This window comes from Saccostrea echinata, unplaced genomic scaffold (assembly GCF_033153115.1).
Source record: "Saccostrea echinata isolate AGI-Se365-2 ecotype Australia unplaced genomic scaffold, CSIRO_AGI_Sech_v1 ptg000015l, whole genome shotgun sequence".
Lineage (NCBI taxonomy): Eukaryota > Metazoa > Mollusca > Bivalvia > Ostreida > Ostreidae > Saccostrea > Saccostrea echinata.
The window spans coordinates 9,777,081-9,800,848 of record NW_026889764.1 but is presented as its reverse complement, the minus strand read 5'-3'; the positions used below and the strand labels follow the sequence as shown (position 1 = coordinate 9,800,848).

At 30.3% G+C, this 23,768-nt stretch overlaps 1 protein-coding gene and 1 long non-coding RNA gene across 2 annotated transcripts in view; both read left to right on the top strand.

Moving 5' to 3' along the window:
• The first annotated feature begins 240 nt into the window (after positions 1–240).
• Positions 241–3,868, top strand: LOC133187830 (uncharacterized). Its single transcript, XR_009721258.1, has 3 exons — positions 241–296; positions 2,720–2,813; positions 3,057–3,868. It is a non-coding gene; the product is annotated as an uncharacterized LOC133187830 (long non-coding RNA).
• Positions 3,869–10,509: 6,641 nt separating this feature from the next.
• Positions 10,510–23,768, top strand: part of LOC133187837 (venom allergen 5-like) — a 30,063-nt gene continuing 16,804 nt past the window's right edge. Inside the window, exons 1-5 of the mRNA XM_061323233.1 lie at positions 10,510–10,553; positions 18,099–18,238; positions 18,962–19,183; positions 19,401–19,501; positions 19,740–19,825. Of these exons, the coding sequence (XP_061179217.1) occupies positions 10,538–10,553; positions 18,099–18,238; positions 18,962–19,183; positions 19,401–19,501; positions 19,740–19,825 (565 nt within the window). The 5' untranslated portion in view covers positions 10,510–10,537. The remainder of the gene's footprint in view (positions 10,554–18,098; positions 18,239–18,961; positions 19,184–19,400; positions 19,502–19,739; positions 19,826–23,768) is intronic.

The window sequence follows — 23,768 nt, the reverse complement described above, 5'->3', positions numbered from 1 at the left end:
CTTCATATAATAATAAAACCACCTCATATAATGATAGATGTACATAATTTAATGACATATGTACATCATATAATGAAAGAAGTACTGTATATAATGGAAGTTGCACACGAGATACTGTAAAAACTACTTCATATAATTAAAATAGTACCATATATAATGAAGAGAACACTGCATATAATGTTTAATCCTCATATAAGACAGTCCCGGCGTTCCATAGTACAAGTTGTAGATAACGCACTGCTCTAGAAACGGGATGTTGACATGATGTGTAATTTACAGCTTCCTTCGATGAAAACGTAAGTTGTTGTTGTTCTTTTTTTTTTTTTTTTTTTACTTCTAAAAGTACACCCATAAACAGCTGATAAAAGAAGTGTTTTCAACAGTTTAATTAATGCTAATGATTTGTCAAAATAAGCATTATTCGGCGAAAGCGCCCAATGCATATCTGCACAGTAGATCTAGTGGGGGGAAAAACGGACATGTGTAGGCCTATTTATGAACCAATTTCAAATCATAAAAAAAAGATTAGAAAGAGTTTTAAAAAAAACTTTCAGTATATTGGTAATGACTTTATTTTGTAAGAAGCTTAAGATTTTTAATATTTTATATCATGATAGGTCTACTTTCTCTTTCAACACCTCGTGCATTTTGCAGTCACGGGGAACATCCATGTATCTAAAACGCAACAGTAGCCAGGTCCACAAGATTTATTAACTTTAAACACTCCTTTCACCTTCTGAATAAAATGTCAAATTTCCCCTTTTTGTTACAGAAAATGTCATGATTAAATATACATTATGTTGAGGATAAACTAAGCATTTTATTGTAAGATTAGCTCTCAGAATGCAGAACATTGCATTAATCCTAAAATTTCCAGGGGAGGAGGCATGCTCCAAAGACTCCCATTGTAGAATATTCACACTTCCAGTAATAACGTTGCACATGCAATAATTCTCATTTCATCCCTTCATGTGAAAGGCCGTGTCATTTTATGGTTGTTCCCCTGTTCTCTCCACCCCAACCCCCTTTTCACTAACAATTTTTTTGTTAAGTTGGAATTCTTAATATGGTGCTGCAAGTTTCCCTGATATACAACCCTTGATATTTCTTTTTTCCTTTCACCAGTATTGTAAAAAAAAATATAATTTTTTTGGGGGGAGGGGGGGGGGGTATTTCTTTAAACTTCATAATTTGAAATTCATTGACTTACATCTACCCCATAGTTAACCCAATTAAAACAATAAAGGAAGAGAGCGTACAAGACAAGGACAATCCCCTGCTGTGAGATATTGCAATTTCCAAGTTCAAGGAAGAGTTACATTTTTTTAAAAGTTGTCAGTAATGTCAATTGCAAACTTAAATTTACACTACCTCAGGATGCTTCCATATCAGTATTACTAATCATGACTTTGCTGTTCTTAAACAGTAGAATTTTAAAGGTTTTTTCCCCCTATGTATTCCTATGTAAAACTATCATCGCTCACTGTGGCCCAACTCTACCCATCCTAAAATTGAACAAATTTGAGTCTACACTACCATAGGATGCTTCTATAATAATATGACTAATCATGGCTTTGCTGTTATTGAGCAGAAGATTTTTTCAAAATGATTCCCATATATTCTTCTGCAAAACTTTGACCCTCTGTTGTGCCCCCATCCCGACCCCTGCGGGGGGGTGGGGGGGGTGGGGGGTGGGGGGGGGATGGGTCATAATTTGAACAAACTTGAATCTCCACTACCTGAGGATAACTTATGATTCTACATTACCTATTCAGGATGCTTCTGTATTAATATGACTAATAATGGCTTAGCTAGCGCTGTTCTCAAAAAGATTTTTAAAGACATTTCCTATATATTCCTATGTAAAAATTCGACCACTCTTATGGCCCCGCCCTACCCCCCCAGGGTTATGATATGAATAAACTTGAATGTACATGTAATGTATGTAATGAAGCTTTTATGTAAGTTTCATCTTTTCTTGCCCAGTGGTTCTTAAGGAGATTTTTAAATTAAAAGATGCCAACAAACTTTCTTGAATTCTTAATTATCTCCTTGAAAGAAGGCATGGCATTTCCTGTGAACAAACATAAAATCCAATTCACCCTAGGATGCTTTGTCACAGTGGCAAGTTTGTTTGAAATTGGCCCAGTGGTTCTTGAGAAGAAGTCGAAAAAGCTTACAGATGATGGATGACAGATGGACACAAAAAAACCTGTTGATCAGAAAAACTCTCTTGAGCCTTCGGCTCTTTGTTTTTTCTTTCCACATACCTCCATCAAAAATTACTTATTAATAAGTTATTTAATAGGATAAAGGAAGCAAATGTGTAAAAGATTATATTGACAATACAATTTTTGTGAAATATAATACCATGAACTTAAAAGACATAAGAAATGTCTTTTCTCAGAGTGGGGAATTGTCCTCGCCTTGTACGCCTCCATTCTTTATGTCCAAAAGAAAAATTTAGCAAAAAATACATTTGCAAAATTAAAGTTATGAACAGTATTCTAGCATACCAAATAAAAGGCCAGAAAGCTGAGATTATGCATATTGTATACAGTGTATGAGCACATCTTCAGTTTAAATCATGCTATTCAACAGTCTTAACCATTTGAAAAACTAAACACTGAACAACATGAACAAGAAATTGTTATAACAAAGCAAAGCAAAGTATACTTAATTATGCCTTTATTTATTACATAAATATTTTTTTTTGAAGGTTAAAAAAATTGGAGTACATTGTTATGATGACCAGTCTCGAAGGCATTCATGTAATTGGATGAATCATAGAGTTTCAGGAATCTTCTGGACTAGTAAGTGTATACATGTATATATAAATTAAAAATTGTCTTTACTCTGTCTAAATTGCATACTTTAGGCTGGAATCTGAAAAAAAATTGTATTTTCCATAATTATGTATACAATTCATACTTTCTTGGTACATGTAGAAGTGAAATTCATTCCTTAATTTCACTTTAATTACTTAATTATTAATCATAAATTTTAATTCTCAAGAATTTTTATGACATTAACATGTGTTTTATCATTTATTTCAGACCAAAAGTGTTGCCTGAAACAAATTTTAACTGGTAGTCTACTTAGTGATCTGAACACTGGATAAGCCAGTAAACCATTTTCAACAGAATTGTTAAGAGTGTAAAAAAAAAAAGATACCCACTCTCCAACTCATTCATAGCTTCATTCTTGGATTCATTATGTTGAATATTAGTCAAGACTTTTCTATTGTACCAAGGCCGAAGGGACTTTCAAACCATGAACAATAGCACCACAGAGTAGTTAACTTTCATTTCTTCTTCTGAATTTGTATGTTATATCCTTAATTATTACAGTGTGAATTTACTTTGCACAGAAGATGTAAATTATCATAACTTCAACAAGTATTTACTTTGTCGGTTTCAGACACATAACTCAGTTATTTGGTATTTAAAACAAAAGTAATTGGCAGCATTTACTGTGGAATCATCATTGTTCTTGAGGGAGGATTGGTGGGTCAAACATATCCACTAATTTATATTCTCACATATACTTATCTTTTAAACTTGTCAATTCATTGTATCTTTACCTTAATGTATTTAAAAGTTAACCTTATGAATTATGTCTCCACAAACTAGTTGAATTAAAAGCTTGCCCATTTACAGCTGAGTATTGAACCCCCCCCCCCCCATAAATGATTCCACAGTTTTACAATTTTCAAAAAAAATATAGAAAGCCATATATATGTATCTGCAGGTACTTTAAGTGGTTTAATTCATCTTTGCTTGTGCTGGTCTGTCGGATGCCTTCATCAGCTAGCTATGCTGTATCCTACAATTAAATTGTTGTTTCCAAATAAAACAGCTGTAAAATGCTTTGTATTACCGCAGTATTGTCTACATTTTTCTCTTTTTTTTTCAAATTGTTTATATTTTTTCTATAGTTTTTAAATTTTTTTTACTTAATTTTTGAGAAAAAAGAAATAGTATGAGAGGGATTTGACAAGAATTTACATTTCTTGCATATATAATTTTTTTTTAAAAAGACATAATAAAAAAAATATATAGATGTATTTCATTCATGACGTGTGAGTACATGTTTGAATGTGTCCTATTGTAGTACCTAATCTTTGGTATACTGGCATATTGATTTATATAGAAAGACTTGATATAAAATGTTTAAAATCTCAGGGCCCGAATTTACCTAATGCCGATACAGGAAGTTTTCGAAGGGCAAGGTCAAAATACACTGATGACGTAGTTTGATGCAGACTACATGTCTTGTTTTGCACAAAGATTCAAAAAGAACAAAAGTGGATAGATCTATATGTGTGTGATTAGCGTTATAAGTGAAACGAATCCAGGAAGTGCATTTACGGGACATATGCATGTAATGGTGAAAAGAAGTGACAAGATATTCAACCGTGTTTACATCAAACTATCTATATATTGTATTTTGGATTTACTTGCAAGGCTAAGGTAAAGTTGTGAATTTCGTTCATTACAAATCTAAATAATATGATTACATTTACTAGAACATATTCGCTTACATGTTTTGGCAAAGCAGTCATGGCACTCATGGTTGGTATTTTCACAGGAGTCGGCAGTTTTATCCATAAAGCAACGTAAACAACAACCAGTGAGCTTCGCGAGCGTAGCTACGCTCGCGAAGCTCACTGGTTGTTGTTTACGTTGTTTTATGGATAAAACTGCCGACTCCTGTGGTATTTTGCAGCCTCGAATGTTTTTAACAGTTTAATATTCAAACTTACGAATCCTTGAGTATATGAATATTCAAATGGGTCGCATCTATCTACTTTTAGCATTGTTTAGCTCTTTTAATCCTCTTCTGTTAATTGATATGCAATGTATGTTGAAAACTCCGTATTTTATCACGAATATACATGTGTATTAGGTGCTTGGTAAGTCTCGGGCGGTATGCTTTTCCGGACGTCTGTGAATACAGAGCATTTCCGAAAGTGCATTACGTCAATGACGGCAAAGTACGGAAATTCACGAATAATGATCGATCCCCTTCCGAAGTGGCGGCCATTTTGGCAATGTTAAATCCCCGTAGACATTGAATTTGCCGCCGTGTCAATACACCAGTTGAACTCGAGGGTTCGGATAAATGCAGGAAGTTTGGGAAAAAAATGATCTTTCGATCGAACCTAGGTTGAAGGCCAAGGTAAATATATATTTTGAGATATGTTGCAAAAAGTGGTGACAATAGCTTGGTGGGACAGACTATAGTTAAAAATGACAAATGCCTAGTGCAAAATAAAGTGTTTGGAACATTGGGGTAGTTTAATTTATACTTTTTTTTCATTTTATGCAAACCGCGGTGGAAGGGCTTACGGAGGACTATTCTTAATCTAAAAGTATAACTCAATGGTCTTCTGGTGAAATTACTGTAGAATAATTTTAATTTGTTTGTCAATGTTGGTGGACAGCCAACATTTTATTAGTTCGTTTGGATGTAATTTCTGAGTTAACTAAGTGTATAAAAAAGAAAAGCTGACAACTAAATGGAAGAATTGCGAGTATTACCGTAATAACCACTAAACCACATATATTAAAAATATTATTAATATAAATAACATTATTTTTATTGATATATCAAAAAGACGGGACATATACAACAATTAAGTTTTCTGTCCTATCTGAATCAACCTGTGATTAATTTATCGTAGAATGACCCAAGAATGTGGTCCTTAGTGAAGATGAAAAAGGCGAACATAACGAATAGTTATCGCTCTTATAAAACCTACAATCAGTACAAATCTGTGAAGAAGGCAGGAAAGCAAACCACGGACCCCCCCCCCTCCCCCCCCCGGAAATTTTAGAGGTTGGATCAGGTGCTTATGATGATAGGAGTAAGCATCTCCTTTCGACCGGTCACACCTACCTTAAGTCCAGTATATGGAGTATTCCGTAGTCAAATTTAGTAATTCAATTCAATTCACTTTATTGACAATTACCTTGTCGGCATACAGTCATGACATAAAACAAATTAACAAGAATAATACATACATATACAAAGTGACAAATGTGAGTTGAACAAAATAATGTAGAGTATATTCACATATTTCTAAGTATTCATTGCTGACTTTCTTTTCTGGTGTCAAAGCACTTTTTCAAAAAACAACATATCCTTCTAGCAGTTGTAATATTTGTAGGATTGACAATTTTTCTAATGGGATTATCACTAGTATATGTGTTTACATAAAATATATCAGTATAATTGCATCTATATTGGTCATACTTTGAACGGTATAGAACAAAATGTTTTTCATCTTCAATAAATAATTTACATGAATAGCATAAACGTTTTTCTCTAGGAATAGGGGGTTTACAGTATCTGCCCGTTTCAATATACAATGGATGGGCACTAATCCTTAATTTTGTTAAATACAGTTCTTAAACTTTTCTTTATAGGCAGCTTTAAATAACTTTGCAATTTGTATTCATTTTGAATTACAATTTTACTATAAAAAGCTAACTTTCCAGAATTTGATTTGCTTATATTTTTCAGTTGTTCATGTATCTTGTTTTGGTAATGCTCTTGTAATTTGTTTTTCAAGGTTGTGTGAGAAATATCCAAAGAAGTGATATTTAATTTGTGTAGTAATGAAGACAGTTTTCTTTGCCAAGATATTCTAGATACAAGTTTTTTGTCTTCTTTAAATGCAGAAATCACTAAATAATTATTATAATCATGTTTGTTTTCCATTTCCTTAAGTCTCTTAAAATATTTAAACATATATTCATAACATAAATAGTACAAAGGAAAACGACCCAATTCACATAAAACAGCAAGATTTGATGCCTTTCTATGTACCCCTAGTATGTCTTTAAATATTAAATGTTGTGTTTTTTCAAAAGGAAATTGGTCTGAAGACATTAAATCACATTTGAAGTCAGTTATCCATACTTCAGATCCATATGTTATAATTGGTATTATGATTGACTGGTATAATTTTAACATAATTTCAGCTGAAAAATTAATGTTTGCAGGAAAATTTGATTTAATAGCATAATATGCTTTCCTAGCACGTTCTGATAGTTGTTCAGCTGCAAATTTCATTTTTCCATCAGATCTGAACACAACACCCAAATATTTATATTCATTCGTTATGTTAATCATTTGGTGATTGTAATAAAATCTAAATGATGTTTCATCATCTGTTTTTCTTGAAAAAATCATAACATCTGTTTTATCCATATTAACACACAATTTCCAGTCTGAACAGTATTTTCCTAAAACATCTATACAGTTTTGTAGACCAACTTCTGATTCTGATACAAGGACAAGATCATCAGCAAAAAAAAATATGATTTATTGGCATAGTATCTAGATATGCAGGATATGTGCTTACATTTTTAAGATAATTCACAAAATCATCAACAAAGATATTGAAAAGTGTTGGACTTAAATTATCACCTTGTTTGACTCCTCTATTGCCTTTAAATTTTTCACTCATTTGATTGTCCTTTTTACAGGAATAGTATTTGTATACATGTCTGTCAAAAGTTTGAGAAAGTTACCACCAATACCCTTTTTATTCAATTTGTATAAAAGTGCAGATCTCCACACAGTATCAAATGCTTTTGAAAAATCTACAAAGCACACATATAAATTCTGTTTCTTTGTATAAAGATATTTGTTTCAAGTGTTTTTAGTACAAATATATTGTTAGTGGTCCTATGACCTTTTCTAAATCCAGATTGATATTGGCCTAGTAGGTTATCTGACTCAAGATAATTATCTAAGCGTTTCTGTAGAAGGCCTGTAAAAAGTTTTCCTAAACAACTTGTAACACTGAGACCCCTATAATTATTTGTATTATTAGGATCACCATTTTTGTATAATGATGTTATAAGTGAAAGGTTCCATTCTTTGGGCATTTTTCCATTTTTAAGTAGAATATTAAACAGTTTTGTAAGGACAGGTAAAAGGGTAGTATTGTTTGTTTTAATAAACTCATTTAAAATTAGGTCAGGCCCAGCACTTTTACCATTTTTCAGCTTTAAAATGCTTTGTTCTATTTCATCTTGAGTAAACAAAAAGTCTAATGGATTTGGTTCAGTATTTAGTTCAGTGTACTTGTATTTCAAGCTCTCTTCATCAGTATATTGAATGTTCAGTAAGGATTTGTAGTGGTCAACGAATTCTGAAATTCCAATTGTTTCTGCATTAGTTTTCTTTGATTTATTTTCTTTTGTCTTATTCCAAAATTTATTGGAGTTTTGTGGCGAAAGCGCGTTAATGTCTTCTGCAATACTATTGTAAAAATTAGATTTAAGACTTTTTCTTAGTTTATTATAATCTTTTCTACATTTTGCAAAGGCATGTTTTAGTTCACAGTTGTTTGGATATTTGTGTACTTTCTTCCCTAAATTTCTAACTTCTTTTCGTAGGAGTAAGCAATCCGTAGTCATCCATTTTGGTCTTTGTTTATTTTTTCGTTATGATTTTGTAAATTTTGCAGGTTTAAATGGAACACTTTTATTAGCTGCATTAATTATAATACTTGATAGTTTATAGACAAGATCATTTGAATCATATGTGTTATCATCATATATTTGGTCAAGTAAATTATCCAACATTAGTATTTGATTTTTAGTTTCTTCCTCATTAATAGCTTCTGCATATTGGTTTTTACAAGTGCTTGACCAGAGATATTTCCCCTTCAAAGAGTGCATTTTATATTTTTCATTGCAAAACACATTTGTGTTCATATTAATACTTGCAGTTATAAGGCAATGATCTGATATTTCTGTAGGAGGTAATACATTAAAATGTTCAATTTTATGATACAACTGACTTGATGCCAACATATAGTCAACAGTGCTTGAACCATTAGAATTAAAAAATGTAAAATAGCCAAGTGAGTCACCAAGAAATCATCCATTCAGGATGGATAATCTATATGTTTTGCAAATATCTGTAATTAGGTGTCCATGTAAATTTGATGTCTTATCAAGTTGGTTTCTGTTCACTGAAATGTCAGGTTCATATATGTATTCTGGTAGAGTGCAATCCAAAAATGTATCATTCAGTGTTTCATGTTGTATAAAATCTTGCAGCCCCCCCCCCCCCCCGTACGAGCATTAAAATCTCCAAAAACAAAAATTTCTCCTTTGCTTCTATAGTTTGCAATTTCATTAGTATAAAACAAAAGTGTAATTATTGGTATGAAATATAGCAATCAAAATACCACCCAAATATAGGTTATATTTGCTTACAACATTATTATAAAGACCATAGCATTTGCAAAGTAATGACTTTAAACGAGGTTGTTGATACCCTTTTAACATCAGTAAATCTGTCAGTGGCTTACAAAGTAATTTGCACTTGTATCAATATATCCATAAAAATGCAATGTTAACACTATGGAATTCCTTTTACAGTATCAGTACAATTTTATGTGTGCACAGTTTGACATCAGTTACGATTGTATGTATTTGATGAAACGCAACAAGTTAAAGTATTCTAAATGATATTTTTAGTATATGTCTTTTAAGTAAATACATGTCATGGAAATTTAAAAAAAAAAAAGAAAGAAGGAAATTCACAACTTGTTTCCACATTGTGTAGCATACTGTTAGTGGGATGCTATGTGTTAGGGCAATGAGGAGCTGTGTAATATATCGCGAATTTCCTTGTATGTAGCGGAAGACAATCATGTTTGTTTTATGTGTTCAATTAGCAAACGTAAAATCCCTCGTCTTATTTCTGCATAGACTATGAATTAAAACATTTTTTGAGCGAAATGCTCAATAATTAGCACCCCGTTTTGCGTTTATTCTTGCATCATTTATTCTTTATATATCAATATACAGTTTTTTTTAAAAGCAAAAGGCAACTATTCATATAAAAAAAATCTTTCAGGTATAATAATATTAGATTAGATTATTTTTGAATACATTTGGAGAAAATGTTGGTGGAAATTTCCTAGTATGCACATGTTATTATTCCAATGTATTCAATAATGTGACCATCTTAATGAAAAAAGTAAGCCTAATAATTATGTAACAATTTGACCTTAAAAAGGGATTGTGTAGATTTATCTATAAGTATAACCTAAAAGAATTTTTATCACACACACACACACACACACACACACATGTTTGGAGCTAGACGATATCTAGCTTGACGCAGAATATATTGGAAGTGAAGCAGAATTTGGGTATAGATATTTTTTTAAGAAGGGATACCAAGAAAAATTTAGGGAAAGGTAGAAATAGCAATATGAAAATTCTTGGTCTCTTAAAAATATCTAATTTATTTAGTATGCCTTTATTTTTTAATGCATTTTTTTAAATATAAAACTTCCTTCGTTATTTTGCAAATAAATAATAGTATTTGAGGCTGAAGACTGGCTAGTTTCTAGGGAAAAACACAATGACGAATTACGTATCAGTTGACATTATACACCCCCGTGTCTTTTAGCTTGTCTTTATTAACATTCATTTTCTGAAAGAAGAAATAAAGGCTGTCTGTTGTAGCACAGTCAAGGACTGGGGATTTTTATTTCGTTATGAAACGGATTGTAGGTAAGAATATTTATATTTTATTTTCAATTACATGCTTATCTAAAGTGGTATTTTCTAAGCTTATGTAATTACAAAAAAAAATGTTGTCGTGATTATGATCAAGGAACAGGTAAACACGAAATGAAATAAAATCAAGCTTCCAATAGCAGAATATCTGTGAAGTTTTATTATTCATTAACTGCACTTTCAATTTTCAATAAACTATGTTATTTTCAAAATACAACAAGTACATGTATGTTTATATATGTTGTTTACAATAAAGAATCAACAACAGAGAAAAAAAAATGAATCCATCGTATTTTATTTTTATTTTTTTCCATTTAAGAATGCACTATTATACATGTATCTGTTTAATTCATTATTTTATTTTTTATGGTAACAGGATCATTCACAATATTTATTAAGATTTTACAAAATTATGTAATCATACGCAAACTGCATGATCCTGCATTACAGAAGCAATTGCAAAAATTTAGATAATAGAAATGAAAATCTTTACTTAAAAAAAAATAAGAAGAGATAATACACATGTAAGTCAAGATGAAAGCAATGCAACATTTTTTTTTTTTTATTTCAAGAAAGAAAAAAATCAATAAACAGTTGTATGAATTCCTTTATAGTGAGATAATAAGAAATTAACGGTTTAATTTCTCTTTCTTAACTTAGTTAAAAAATCTACGAAAGACTATGTTTGTTTTGCTGAACAACGTGTATAAAAATATCACTATTAATTTATGAATAATAATTTTATTTTTCATATCACATTTTTAACCTTTACAAAAAATGTTATTTGTTAGCTTTTTTTTTTAGGCTTTTCGTCCGAAAGAGATTTGAGTGAAAATGCAGTGAACATTTCTTTCTCTAATCTAACAATCGAAATTTCTTTCTTTGCACTTTATTTTGTATCTCTAAAAAAAATAAAACACAGAGCAACTGTATTCAGTTATATATATATATATTATGATACGTGTGTATGTGTGTCTGAAATTATGAAAGTGCAAAAAAATATATAAAAATAATTATATACCTTTAAATTAAAACAAAATTATAGGAAATCCAGGATAGCCTACATCTAACATAGGCAAATTATTTACCTACGTAAAGAAGCATTATTTGATAGTAAATGTTTATAATATTTTTCTTCAACAAAAAAGGAAAAAGCAATGAACAAACAAATAAACAAACATATATCTTGAGTTATTTTTCATCATAAATGTCGATAAAAAGGATGATGGCCTCGACCTGACCTTCCAACTAAAACAAGATTTCGAATATTATTTTAAGATATTTCTCAGTTTTAAAGTATGTATATAAATTTCATTAATTTTCAATTGCAATAAATATAAGAAGAATCAAACTTTACTTCTAATGATAAGAAATCGTATAACTAGTCAAATAGGATATATACTCTTTAATATCTGCACTACATAACCTACCTTAATTCGTCCTCTTTCCACGTTCCTTGTTTCCTTTGGTGAGTATCGTATTACACAAACCTGTTTCTTTTCCTGAAAACGTGATTTAGATAAAAATATAAACCTTTAAAATAGAAAGAAAGTGCATAAATTGCTGTAGGTTATATCATTTTTAAAACAACCAATTTTAACGCAATTTAAATGTCTATTAAATGTGTTAATTTCAAGAGAAATTATCTTTGCAAAGTGCATTGAAAGCTAATGACGTAAAAAGCTTTAAATGATAAATATACATTGTATTTCTCAAACTCAATTCTTCCCTTAAAAGAAATGAATTATGAAAGTTTTAAGTTTAGAAACGAATACGCAAATTTCAAATTCTCTTTTCCATTTGTGTTGAAAAATGCTTTAAAATAGGAAAATTATCATTTTTTGTGATGGGCAACTTATTTGTAGTACAATTTTTCCTTGACTGTTCTTTGACTCAAACTTTTTTCTTGGATTCATTTAAACCTTTTTAAAGAAAACAATACTATCTCAAATATTTAAATTATACCTGTATATAGAATAGTTTAATAAATATCCTTAAAAGTGAGCACTGGCTAGAAGTATTTGAAATATGAAGAATCTCCCGAGATTAATTAGGAGTCACAGTCCGTAGCTAGGAAATCATGTGTACTACATCGGCAATATCTATGGGGTCTTTATAAACAAGAGCCCTTTTATTAGCCGACCTGTCCTTCATATTCTGACGAAGCAGAAGTTATTGAAATGACTTATACTGAGAAGAAAACACTCTCACTGGCCTTTATATAAACATTTAAACATAACAACGATACGTTTTATTAATTTACAATTCTTCCCCTTATACGTCGTTTCGACATACCCTTGTGAACTTGTAACAAAAGACACCGGAAAGTCTGCAAAATAGTTCCTACTTTTTTTTGGGGGGGGGGGGGGGGGGCATTTCAAGCTCTTCTGACTATAGACATTTCTAAAAAAAAAAATTAAAATATGAAAAAAGTAAGAATAAAAAAGATGATAGCCAACTAATATGCTCTACAAATTTATTCGCGTATTGATGGTTTAAATCCATCCACACGACTTATTTTTGCGACTGAGGACATATTTTTCATGTAAAAGGTGAAAATAGGAAACAGTATTCAATCTCATGAATCCAGTAAACAAAACAATCAACAGTCACAAATCTAGTAAAAAATAGGAATCGTGCATATGGCGAAAGCACGGACCACTGGAAACCTCTGCTTTCCCTAGAAAACGTCCACTATTTATTTAGTAGAATTTCATGATGACATACTTATGCTGTTTATTATTACTCACTGTATTAATACAGAGGAGGAACATGTTCTGAGTAGAATCGTGTTTTAAACCAACACAGGCTACTGTGGAATAAGTTGATCTTACAAGACCTACTACAACAGCAAATCAGAAAATTACTTGAATTATCTGTTAATATTTGTGCCTGCTTGTATTTTAAAACCGTTCATCTCAAGCAGTGTTTTTAAGGATAATCTTATGATTTTATTGCTTCTGATTATATCAAGTGGGATACAAGTTTTATTATTCCTTTTTTATGTACATGCTTCTCTTGATTTATGTAAGCATTCCCTTTCGACCGCTCACAACCACCGTTAGCCCTATGTATTAACCCTAACAAAAAAATTCTATAGTAAACTATAGTTAACTATAGTTTACTATAGTTAACTATAGTAAATCAAAGTTCCAAAGTTTTCACTATAGTAAATCAAAGTTTCAAATTTTTTACTATAGTAAATCAAAGTTCCAAAGTTTTCACCATAGTAAATCAAAGTTCCAAAGTTTTTACTATATTAAATCAAAGTTCCAAAGTTTTTACTATAGTAAATCAAAGTTCCAAAGTTTCCACTATAGTAAATCAAAGTTCCAAAGTTTTTACTATAGTAAATCAAAGTTCCAAAGTTTTCACTATAGTAAATCAAAGTTCCAAAGTTTTTACCTTGGTACTATAGTTAACTATAGTAAACTATAGTTAACTATAGTTTACTATAGTATTTTTTGTTAGGGAATTGAACTGGTTGCCGGAATAATCCGTTAACAATTTTAGTATAAAATATCATGGCCTTGCAATTGGTATGAAATAACATTATGAAATGAAATGATTGAAAATAACTATATTTCTATTTTTACAAGATGATCAATTTAAAATTTAAACAACGGATATGTTTGCTCTTGTATTCAAGGCGATTGACACTACATATCTATTAACGGCGAAAATACCACAAATGCATTTAGAAATTATAATTTCTGTCTTTATTTTTAGTTCTAAAGAATCCACATTTATGCATCTTTTACACATATTAAAAATGTAAAAACTTCATATACATTGCTAACATAAAAATTTTAAAATGCGATAATATATTTGTATTCCTTTCAAACAAAGCATCTTTATTAAGTATGTAATCTTTTATCTGATTAAGGAGAAGCATTTAAGTTCATACAAAAACATTAATTAAAGCTTTTATTTCTTCAACCTCACAACATATTTTAGTGGGTGTACTAAGTGATACACATAAACGTTTTCCTTGTATTGTAGACAGACCAAAGTAAAGGTTGTGTTTCTATTTTGTCGCATTATAAAAGCTGTCACAGTATAATTTTCAATAGTAGTAGAACAACAACAGATCGTGATACAGGATTATAGAAAATGTTGCTAATGGGTGAGTCTTTATTAATGAAAAAAATCTTTAATGAAATATGTCTTTTTGGTAACACGGACTGTTATGCATATGTACTGAGAGGAAATTGAAAGTGCCCGACTTAAATTTTACCATAAGAAATATCTTAATCTTGCAAGTCATAAAATAACACTTAATATATATAAATACTTTATTAATTTGTACGTATGAACGGTAAATTAAGCAATACCATTTCTATCTTTCTGTATTCATTGGACAGCGATCAGTTTTATTACTTGTTTTATACTTTAAGACGATAAGCATATTTTCCATTCTGAAAAATTACTTTTTCATACAACCATACAAGAAGACACGAGTGAATACAAACTATTGAGTATTTATAAATCAGTCATATTATACGTTGAATTTGAAATTTTACCACAAGCGTTTTCCTCTGCTACTATGTAAATATATATTTTATTAAGGTCTTTTTAAATTTATTAATATGGGAGTGTTTTATATGTATATGAAACAAATTCAAATTGAATTACGGCACCAAAAATTGTCCAAAGTAGCACTGATTTAAATATAGGAGAACGAATATAATTTAAAGTAATATTATCATGTTCCAATATTTAAATATATATGAGCTCTGTTTACTGTCAATTTCAACTTTTTCCCAAACTTTAGAAAACAGAAAATGAATACCTGTACCCTTGTATCATACCAAAGCATGCTAATTATAGAGGAAGGATCCTTGGTTTTCCTTCTTTTTTCTGTTCTCTGATTGATTAACTTTGTATGGTGGCATACGTTAATTAAATTCAGTTAGGTATATCATTAATATCGATTGTTAATATACATATCATGGGTATTATATGTATTTCATGTCATAATGAAGCTGCAGGTATGGGAAGTTTATTATGTAATGAAAATCTTCTTTTTTTTTTTTTTTTTTTTTTTTTTTTGAAAACCTCATTACGAGATACATTTAAGATTTTATTTTTTCTTCTTTTCATGTGTTTCCAATCCAGAAATGAATATTCGAAATTGGATAAATCGTTGATCAAATGTAAAAAAGAAAAAGAAGGAATTTTTGATAGTGTGTTATTGTACGCTTAGCATATGGCTCCCCAAACTGAACCAAAGGCTGCACATATAGGAGTTGAATGGAGAGAAAGCAAGTGTGCACAATATAAGCAAAATATTTCGAAAGACGACGTACCTGAACACTGTCACGTTATATTGACTTTTCTATCTCCCAAAAGAAAGAGCCACTAGTTGATTCACGCGTTCTGTTCATGACATAGCGACATACTTTATGCAACCGATTCCAATTTTGTTGGTAGAAAACACGTTGATAGAATGTAATGAACAATCCTTTAAAGATTCAAAGAATTTGGCTGATCGGTTATTAAAAAAATGAAATTATAAGAAATACATATTTTATTTGTTTTCATGGAAAATATGGCTATTTTGAAAAATTAATATGTAAATGGCACATCTTGAGTTGGAAATTTTTATGAAGTTTCATTAAGAATTTCCCAGTCATTTGCGAGAGAGTTTGTGGACAACATTTCAGCTTAAGCTATAAAATATATTGAGATAACTAACAGTATTCAAGCTCAAAACATTAGAGATGGGATCAGGAGCCATGGAGGAGTGAGCATGCCCTGCCGACCGGTCACACCAACCGTGTGCTCCTTGTCATGATCGAGAAATATGGGGGGAAATCCGTCCACAATTCAGTGTGTAAAAATGGTCTAACAATTAGTTTGAAAAACGTCAGTCAGCATTTGACTTAATGATAGATTGTATTTGCTGACACGGTCATTGCATCGACAAAAAAGCCTTACAAAAGGCTTTAAACGAGACTGTTGATATTCTTGTTTCATGAACTTTTTCATCAATAGCTTGCCTCGTTTTAGAAATTGTCCATACGAAGAGCATGCTCTTACGTATTGAACCAATTGAGAGGTATAAACCCCTTATGCAGGTGATGAGGGTATATTCCTGCATAAGTAAGGGACTATTGAAAAGTTAAAGTCATCACGTTTATTATAAAGCTTTGTTGTTAGACTACAATTAACATCTTTTTTTAAGTAAAATATTCAATATGGAACAGATGTGTCAGATTCTGTGGTATCTTTTGTTACTAGGTCACTGTGATATTTGTCTCGACATATGAATGGGAATAACTATTGTTAATTGATAATACATCTATATATCTAAATGTCGAGTTGAAGGCCATAGCAAGCGTTTTCTTCTTCTTATGTATAGGAATAAATTCTGCTTTATATGAATACAAAATAGGTCTGCTAATAAAGCTGCGCGATAGGTACCCATGGGTATTCTAACAGATTGTTGGAAGACCTAGTCTCCAAAAACCACATAGATATTGTCAATCAGAAACTCAAGAGTATTTTTTATATCAACTTCAGAGTACTTGGTGTACAATCAGAATGTTTATTTAAGAAAAGAATTCTGCAAATGATCAATGACAAGGTAAATAAATTTACGAGTTCCATTTTTATTGAAAAAGCAGCTGTCAATGATGTCAAAAAGCCTGATTTCAATTTATCATGGGGGATGGTTGTATATAGAGTTGAAAAGTCGTAAGTTTTTATGTTATTGATTTTGGTAAAATTTTGTGTCTTCAAATTTTTCAAAAGTTCCTTAGAATTTTTAAGTATCCACATATTATTTACAACACTTCTCGAATATATTGTTGCACAGTACTCCTAAAGTTTCTCTTTCGCTGCTGTTAATATTTTAGTGAGGAGTAAAGAAAGAGGCTTGGTAGAATAATATGACGCCCACTTCGTTCGGGGCGACAATAAAAAAAGGAGAGGGAGAGGTCACAGCAAACCCTAGCACAAAATGTGATATCCTACGTTTTAATTACGATAAATTTTGTTTTAAGGTTATTCAGTATCAAATGAAAGGAACTCTAGGGTAATTCTTTGTAAAGTAAGTGACATGCGGAACAGAAATTGAACGATTAATTAGAGATAAAGAACGGTTTCAATGACAATTTTCCCACCGGTATTGGTTTTGATTTTTATTCCAATGACAAACAATAAAGAACTATTTTACTGAATGAGCGTGTTCTTTAATCTAATATACTTGTCACTAAGTGCAGATCTTATCAAAAGATAACCACGTGAAATAAACAGAGAAACCTATTTTTATTTGTTTAACTTGACTTAATTAACAGACATTTTAGTAATACAATTCTCTGGTGTTTGCTGTAATTAGGACACGGTATTTGATAACGTATCAAGTTAGTCAAGGAAGCTTGAATTTCGTCGATAGCACGTATTATGGAAATTCATGACTTAACGGAATAAAAGCACTTGGTAAAATAACTTTATCAAATACTGTAAAAGAATTAAGATATAATGTATATTTGATATAAATAATTTTATATATAATTTTATTCTTTATTGTTTCAGTGCTTTCAGCTGTTTTAATACAAAATATCATATGTATTCATCAAGATGAAATTGAAAAGATATTACGGATACACAATTCCTTCAGAAGGAGTTACGCAAAACAAGGTTTACCAAGCCAGATAGCAAACATGAATTTACTAGTAAGTAATTTCGAGGAAAACCCAGGAAGCAAAAATGGTTATAGTTAGTAATTGAGGGAGAAGGCAAATAGCTAATATAAGGACAAATCAAATAGCACATGTGAATTTACAGGTAAATAATTGTGAGAAATGTCAATTAAGAGGCCTTTGATATAATTATTTTTGAATCAGAGATTCAAAATATTTATAGGCATGATAGACCGATACTTTCTTAAAAATATTATTTTAGTCTATATTAGTTATTGTATTGCTACAGTCAGTATACCTAGTATCTTGAGTTTTTGCATAATTTAAGGACTGTTGTTGACCAGCAATTAACAAGTTCGCCTCCAGGATTTTTAAAAATTTTTTATATGAAATCTGATACACAAAAACGGTCTTGAGATTTATAGCAATATTTTATAGGAATTAAAACTGTTTTAATTAAACTTATAAATTCGCTAGTGAAATCATTTATTTGCAATATTATTTTAGTCTATATTAGTTATTGTATTGCTACAGTCAGTATACCTAGTATCTTGAGTTTTTGCATAATTTAAGGACTGTTGTTGACCAGCAATTAACAAGTTCGCCTCCAGGATTTTTAAAAATTTTTTATATGAAATCTGATACACAAAAACGGTCTTGAGATTTATAGCAATATTTTATAGGAATTAAAACTGTTTTAATTAAACTTATAAATTCGCTAGTGAAATCATTTATTTGCAACTCCTTTTTCCATAGGTTTGGAATAATCTATTAGCTGCAGAAGCCGAACAAAGAATATCATGTATGCCACATTCTGAGGAAAATTCAAATAATTATATTGGGAGGCAAATCAATACAGGCATAACAAAAAATGGCAACCTAACAAAAGTCATTGGGGATTGGTTGACAGAGGGACAGTATTTTATTCCGGAATTTGAAACATGTCTGAATATTGAAGAATGCCAAAATTTTCTGACGGTAATTCATTCAGAAAACACTGATTTGAAGAATGGATCATCAAATGTTAAGCTTACTATATAATAAATCTATCTTTGAAATTACAAAAGTAATACAGTAATGGAACTATTGTACTCTAAATTTTTATTCACGTCATCCCCTATCGAAATCTTGAACAAAATGTCACGTAAATATACTTTATCAGGATGAATATGTTGATGGTTCTATTTATTTTCAGATAATAGGGGCACAGTTGCGGTTTATGGGATGTGCTTTTCGAAGAAATTGCAGGAGTCATAAAATATCTTATGATGTGCTCTTATGTGTTTATGAAGGAAGGTATGATATTTTTGTGCAATTTCTTTCGATTTTGTATTCGATTTGTATTGTTTTAATGGACTTTGAGCTTGAATACTGTTCGTTATCTCCATATTTCATTTAAGGATAAGACTAATATTATTTGCAAATATAATAACTAAGAATATTAAAAGAACATACAAATAGAAATAAAAATGATGATTAATAATGATGTGTATTATTTTCTATTAATTTGATATCTTATTTATTGATAATATAGTCAGGAAAGTCATAAACTTTACAACAAAGGCCCTGTCTGCACACATTGCGAACACCAAACCTCCTTCTGTAATGACGGATTGTGTGGTAGGTATTCCATTATTTTTTTTTTCTTTTTAGTAAATGATAAAAATTTCATTCGATGGTAGATATTAAACCTAGAGGAAACCATGCCATTTAGAAAAAAATAGTATGACTTTATAACGCTAGTCAAATCTGCAACACTAAGCTTAACAATATCCTTAATTTTCTTTTAACTAACCTTGTAATTTTTTTTGAAGGTTGGAAGAAGATCAAAATCAATTATTGAAAAAAAAAAAAAAATTAACAAAAATTAAAAAGTTAGAAAACTGTTCCTTTAACATCTAATACTAAATAAACAAAAGAGAGATGAAAGATTCTTGTTTGTCAAAAGAGCGACAACTTCAAATGAGTTTTTATTGATCGAACGAAAAAGATAAAGACAACGCACGATGTTATTCTTATAATGTTAAAATGATGATCCACATAAAATAAAGAAATCAATAAGTAGTTAAAAGAAAGAACTCGTTCTTGTCAGAAACATTCCACACATTAAAATAATGTTGTTGTTTTTTGTTTTTTTTTATTGAAGATATAATGAATAGTTTTTAAAATTATAATTCAAAATTTGAAACCTATTTACTGTTTTCTTATCTTTTAAATTGCCAATACAAGAAGCTCTAAGAAATTTAAATATCAGACGTGTTTCAGTTGAAATTAAGCAATTCACATCCACACTGACATAATGCACATTGACCTGTGGCGCTCAATGGCAATGGTACAGTTGAATAGATTAACATTAAACTCTTCAAACCTGAATAAGATATGTCTATCTTCTCATGCCGTCCTTATTTGCATAACAGAAAGGGCATTATGGAATAATATACAAATTCTTTAGATTTAAAATCACTGACATCCACATAAAATAAGTAGAACATTGACTTATTTTATTTTAGACGTTATAATAGGGCCAAGGTTATGTTTATAAGTAGTGAAACCTAGATAAATATGTTAATATGTTAATGCATTCGAGTTTTTTTTATATATACTTAAATGACTTTGACGATATTGCACATATATATATATATATATATATATATATATATATATATATATATATATATATATATATATATATATATATATATATATATATATATTATATATATATAGATATATATAGATATATAGAGAGATATATATATATATAGATAGATAGATAGATAGATAGATAGATAGATAGATAGATAGATTGATTGATATAATATTACCGATTAAATAGTCGGCATCAAATTTATGAAAAATTTCTCTTCAAATTCTCTCACACAAAATGAGAAAGAGAGAAAAAGAGAATGTATAACATATTTTATTTTTATTGGTGTCATTGTCCACGTTGCATTATGATGTCCTTTGATTCTCATCATTTCACGTCTTTCGTTACATACAAAGAATATCCAACAAAATCCTTTTTCAAAACCTTGCATGCGAACAAGGTTTTACAATTTCAATGGACGTCAAAGCTTTAATGAGTTCAAGGTCAGATATGTTACATATACTAATGCAATGCGTGAAAAATTCACATAACTAAGTATAAAGTTATAAATAAACAAACCAATACAAAAAAGGGAAAATAACATAGCAATACAAACAAGAGACCCAAGAATTTTAACGGTCACCTGAATATAATACAACATTGCAAAGGATCCATAGAGGTATAAAACTGAAAATAAACTACCCCCTACCCCCTCCCCGGCTGCAATTTCTTTTCAAGTGCCCATTCAAATTTTGTAAATGTTACCTTGAACTAACCAAAAAGACCTTGGTGAAATATTTGTACGAAATATGAGCTTCCAATGATTCTAAGACCTACCTGATTCTCCAATATTTCATAACTTTTTATTTGATTCTTCAACAAAAATTTACCCAAGGACTTCATATTTTATACTTTATATCGCGAAATGAATCATTAACGTCAATTCACGACAATTTGGATTTTAATCAGGAGTTCTTTTTACGCGTATTTCAGTACCATTAAAATTATAACGAGTAATTTTACGCGAGTTGCGCTTGCCGTTATATATTAAATAATCTACTGTAAATCCCTAGTGTTTTAAAACTTTATTCTCTCGTGTTTGTAAATTGTGAAACGTTTATCCTTCTTAGACCTCTATTCCTCTATTCCTATTTATTGATTGTGAGATTCTTCCAAGAATTTTTTTCTCTGAGGCTTCAAAGATTCAAAGATTCTGTCATGTTTCTTTGCTCTCATTCTTGTAGATTTGTTTCATCAAATCCTTAATTCTTAATGATTTTTAATTTTGATTCACTAAAGCTACTTAGACTTAAGTCGAAGCATTGATTCTGTAATTTCTCTTAGCTATGATTCTTTATTGTTTCTCTAATATCTCATACTTTGATTCCCTAATGTTTCAAAGATTTTATCCTCTAATATTTCTTGACTTCGCATCTTCAATGTTTCTAAGCTTTAATCTTAGTCTGTTTGATAGCTTGGTTTACCCCAGTCTTATCAACTTCTCTGTTTCTTAATTTAAAACACCCAATTTTATGTTAACGCCCCCAATATCTACCCAGTTCAAGACCAATTATAAACCACCTGTCAATCATAAAAAAACAATACCTACTGATCTGATTGACAGGCCAGCTACCGGTGCTACCTGATGTTCTGAGATTGGATGTTTCCATAGCAAATACCTGACCACGCGACAACCTCTTTTATCTGCCGCTGCATTTGTGACTTTGGCACACAGAAACTCAATTCGCCGTCATTCGGGAACAATATAGCACCCCCCCCCCCCTAAAATAATTGAATCAACACTAAATCACTAAATGGAATAAAATAATTAGACACCGATGACATGAATCAAGTTTGAAAATTATGACGATTCCTTTATCACAAGTTTTATCTGTGGATGCAGATGTTTCAAAACAAATCACCAATAGTACATGTGCACATAAATGTAGTTATCTTGGTGTACAATGGACTGGGGTTTATTTTTAAATTGCACTGTATTTGGGTGGAATTTTATTTTTATTCAAGAAATTTGGATTACAAAAATTTTCAGTAATTCTTCACCACGCAGTGGAAGAAATGTCACAATCATGGTTCGAATTTCCTCTAATTCCTTGTTCGTAAATGAACATTATGGGTACCAGTGTCGAGCAAAAAAAATTAATCATTTTGTAGATGGTTAATGTGCTTAAGAGAAATGCAACTTTTTTTTCAATATTTATACATACAACGTACCTTGTAATTATTTTTTTTACTGACAATTAAAAAAAGTCATAATTATTGATATTGTTTTTTAGCCTACATTCGAATTTTTTTAATTTTTAATAAAATATTTTTCTTTAAAAAAGACATTTCTTTATACATGATATTTTTTTTTTCAAAAGATATCGAAGACATTATTGATTTACCAAATTTATGCAAAAGTATTATTTGGTTTCACCAGCGACTGTTTCACTCAGAGTTAGACAAGAAACGTGTGTAATGTTGACCCTGATCACCAGAAAGACTTCCTGTATAATGCACTGTGTATTTAAATTTTTGGCATCTTTAGTATTAGGGCCCTCCGGGTAAATAACATCTGTACTAATATGACCACTCCCTCTCCTCAGGTAACCGTACGGTAAAAAGAAGATTTGGTCTTTAAGTGGACAATATTTCATGCTTTAATTCTAATCAAATTGATTTGATTCTCTCGTGTTTTGATAGCTATGATTCGCTTATATTTATAAGTTTTGATTCTATAATATTTCTTAGTTTTTAAGCTCTAATTCTTTTTTTGTTTGTTAGTTTTATTCCTTGATTCTCCAATATTTCTGCATTTTTTCCCTCTAATGCTTCTAAGCTATAATTCCCTGGAGTTTAAACTATTTAATCCTTTATTTCTTATATTTCGTGGATATATATTTCTTTACTTTTATTATCCAATGATTGTAGGCCTTAATTCTCTTAACATTTAGTTATCTAATGGTTCTCAATTTT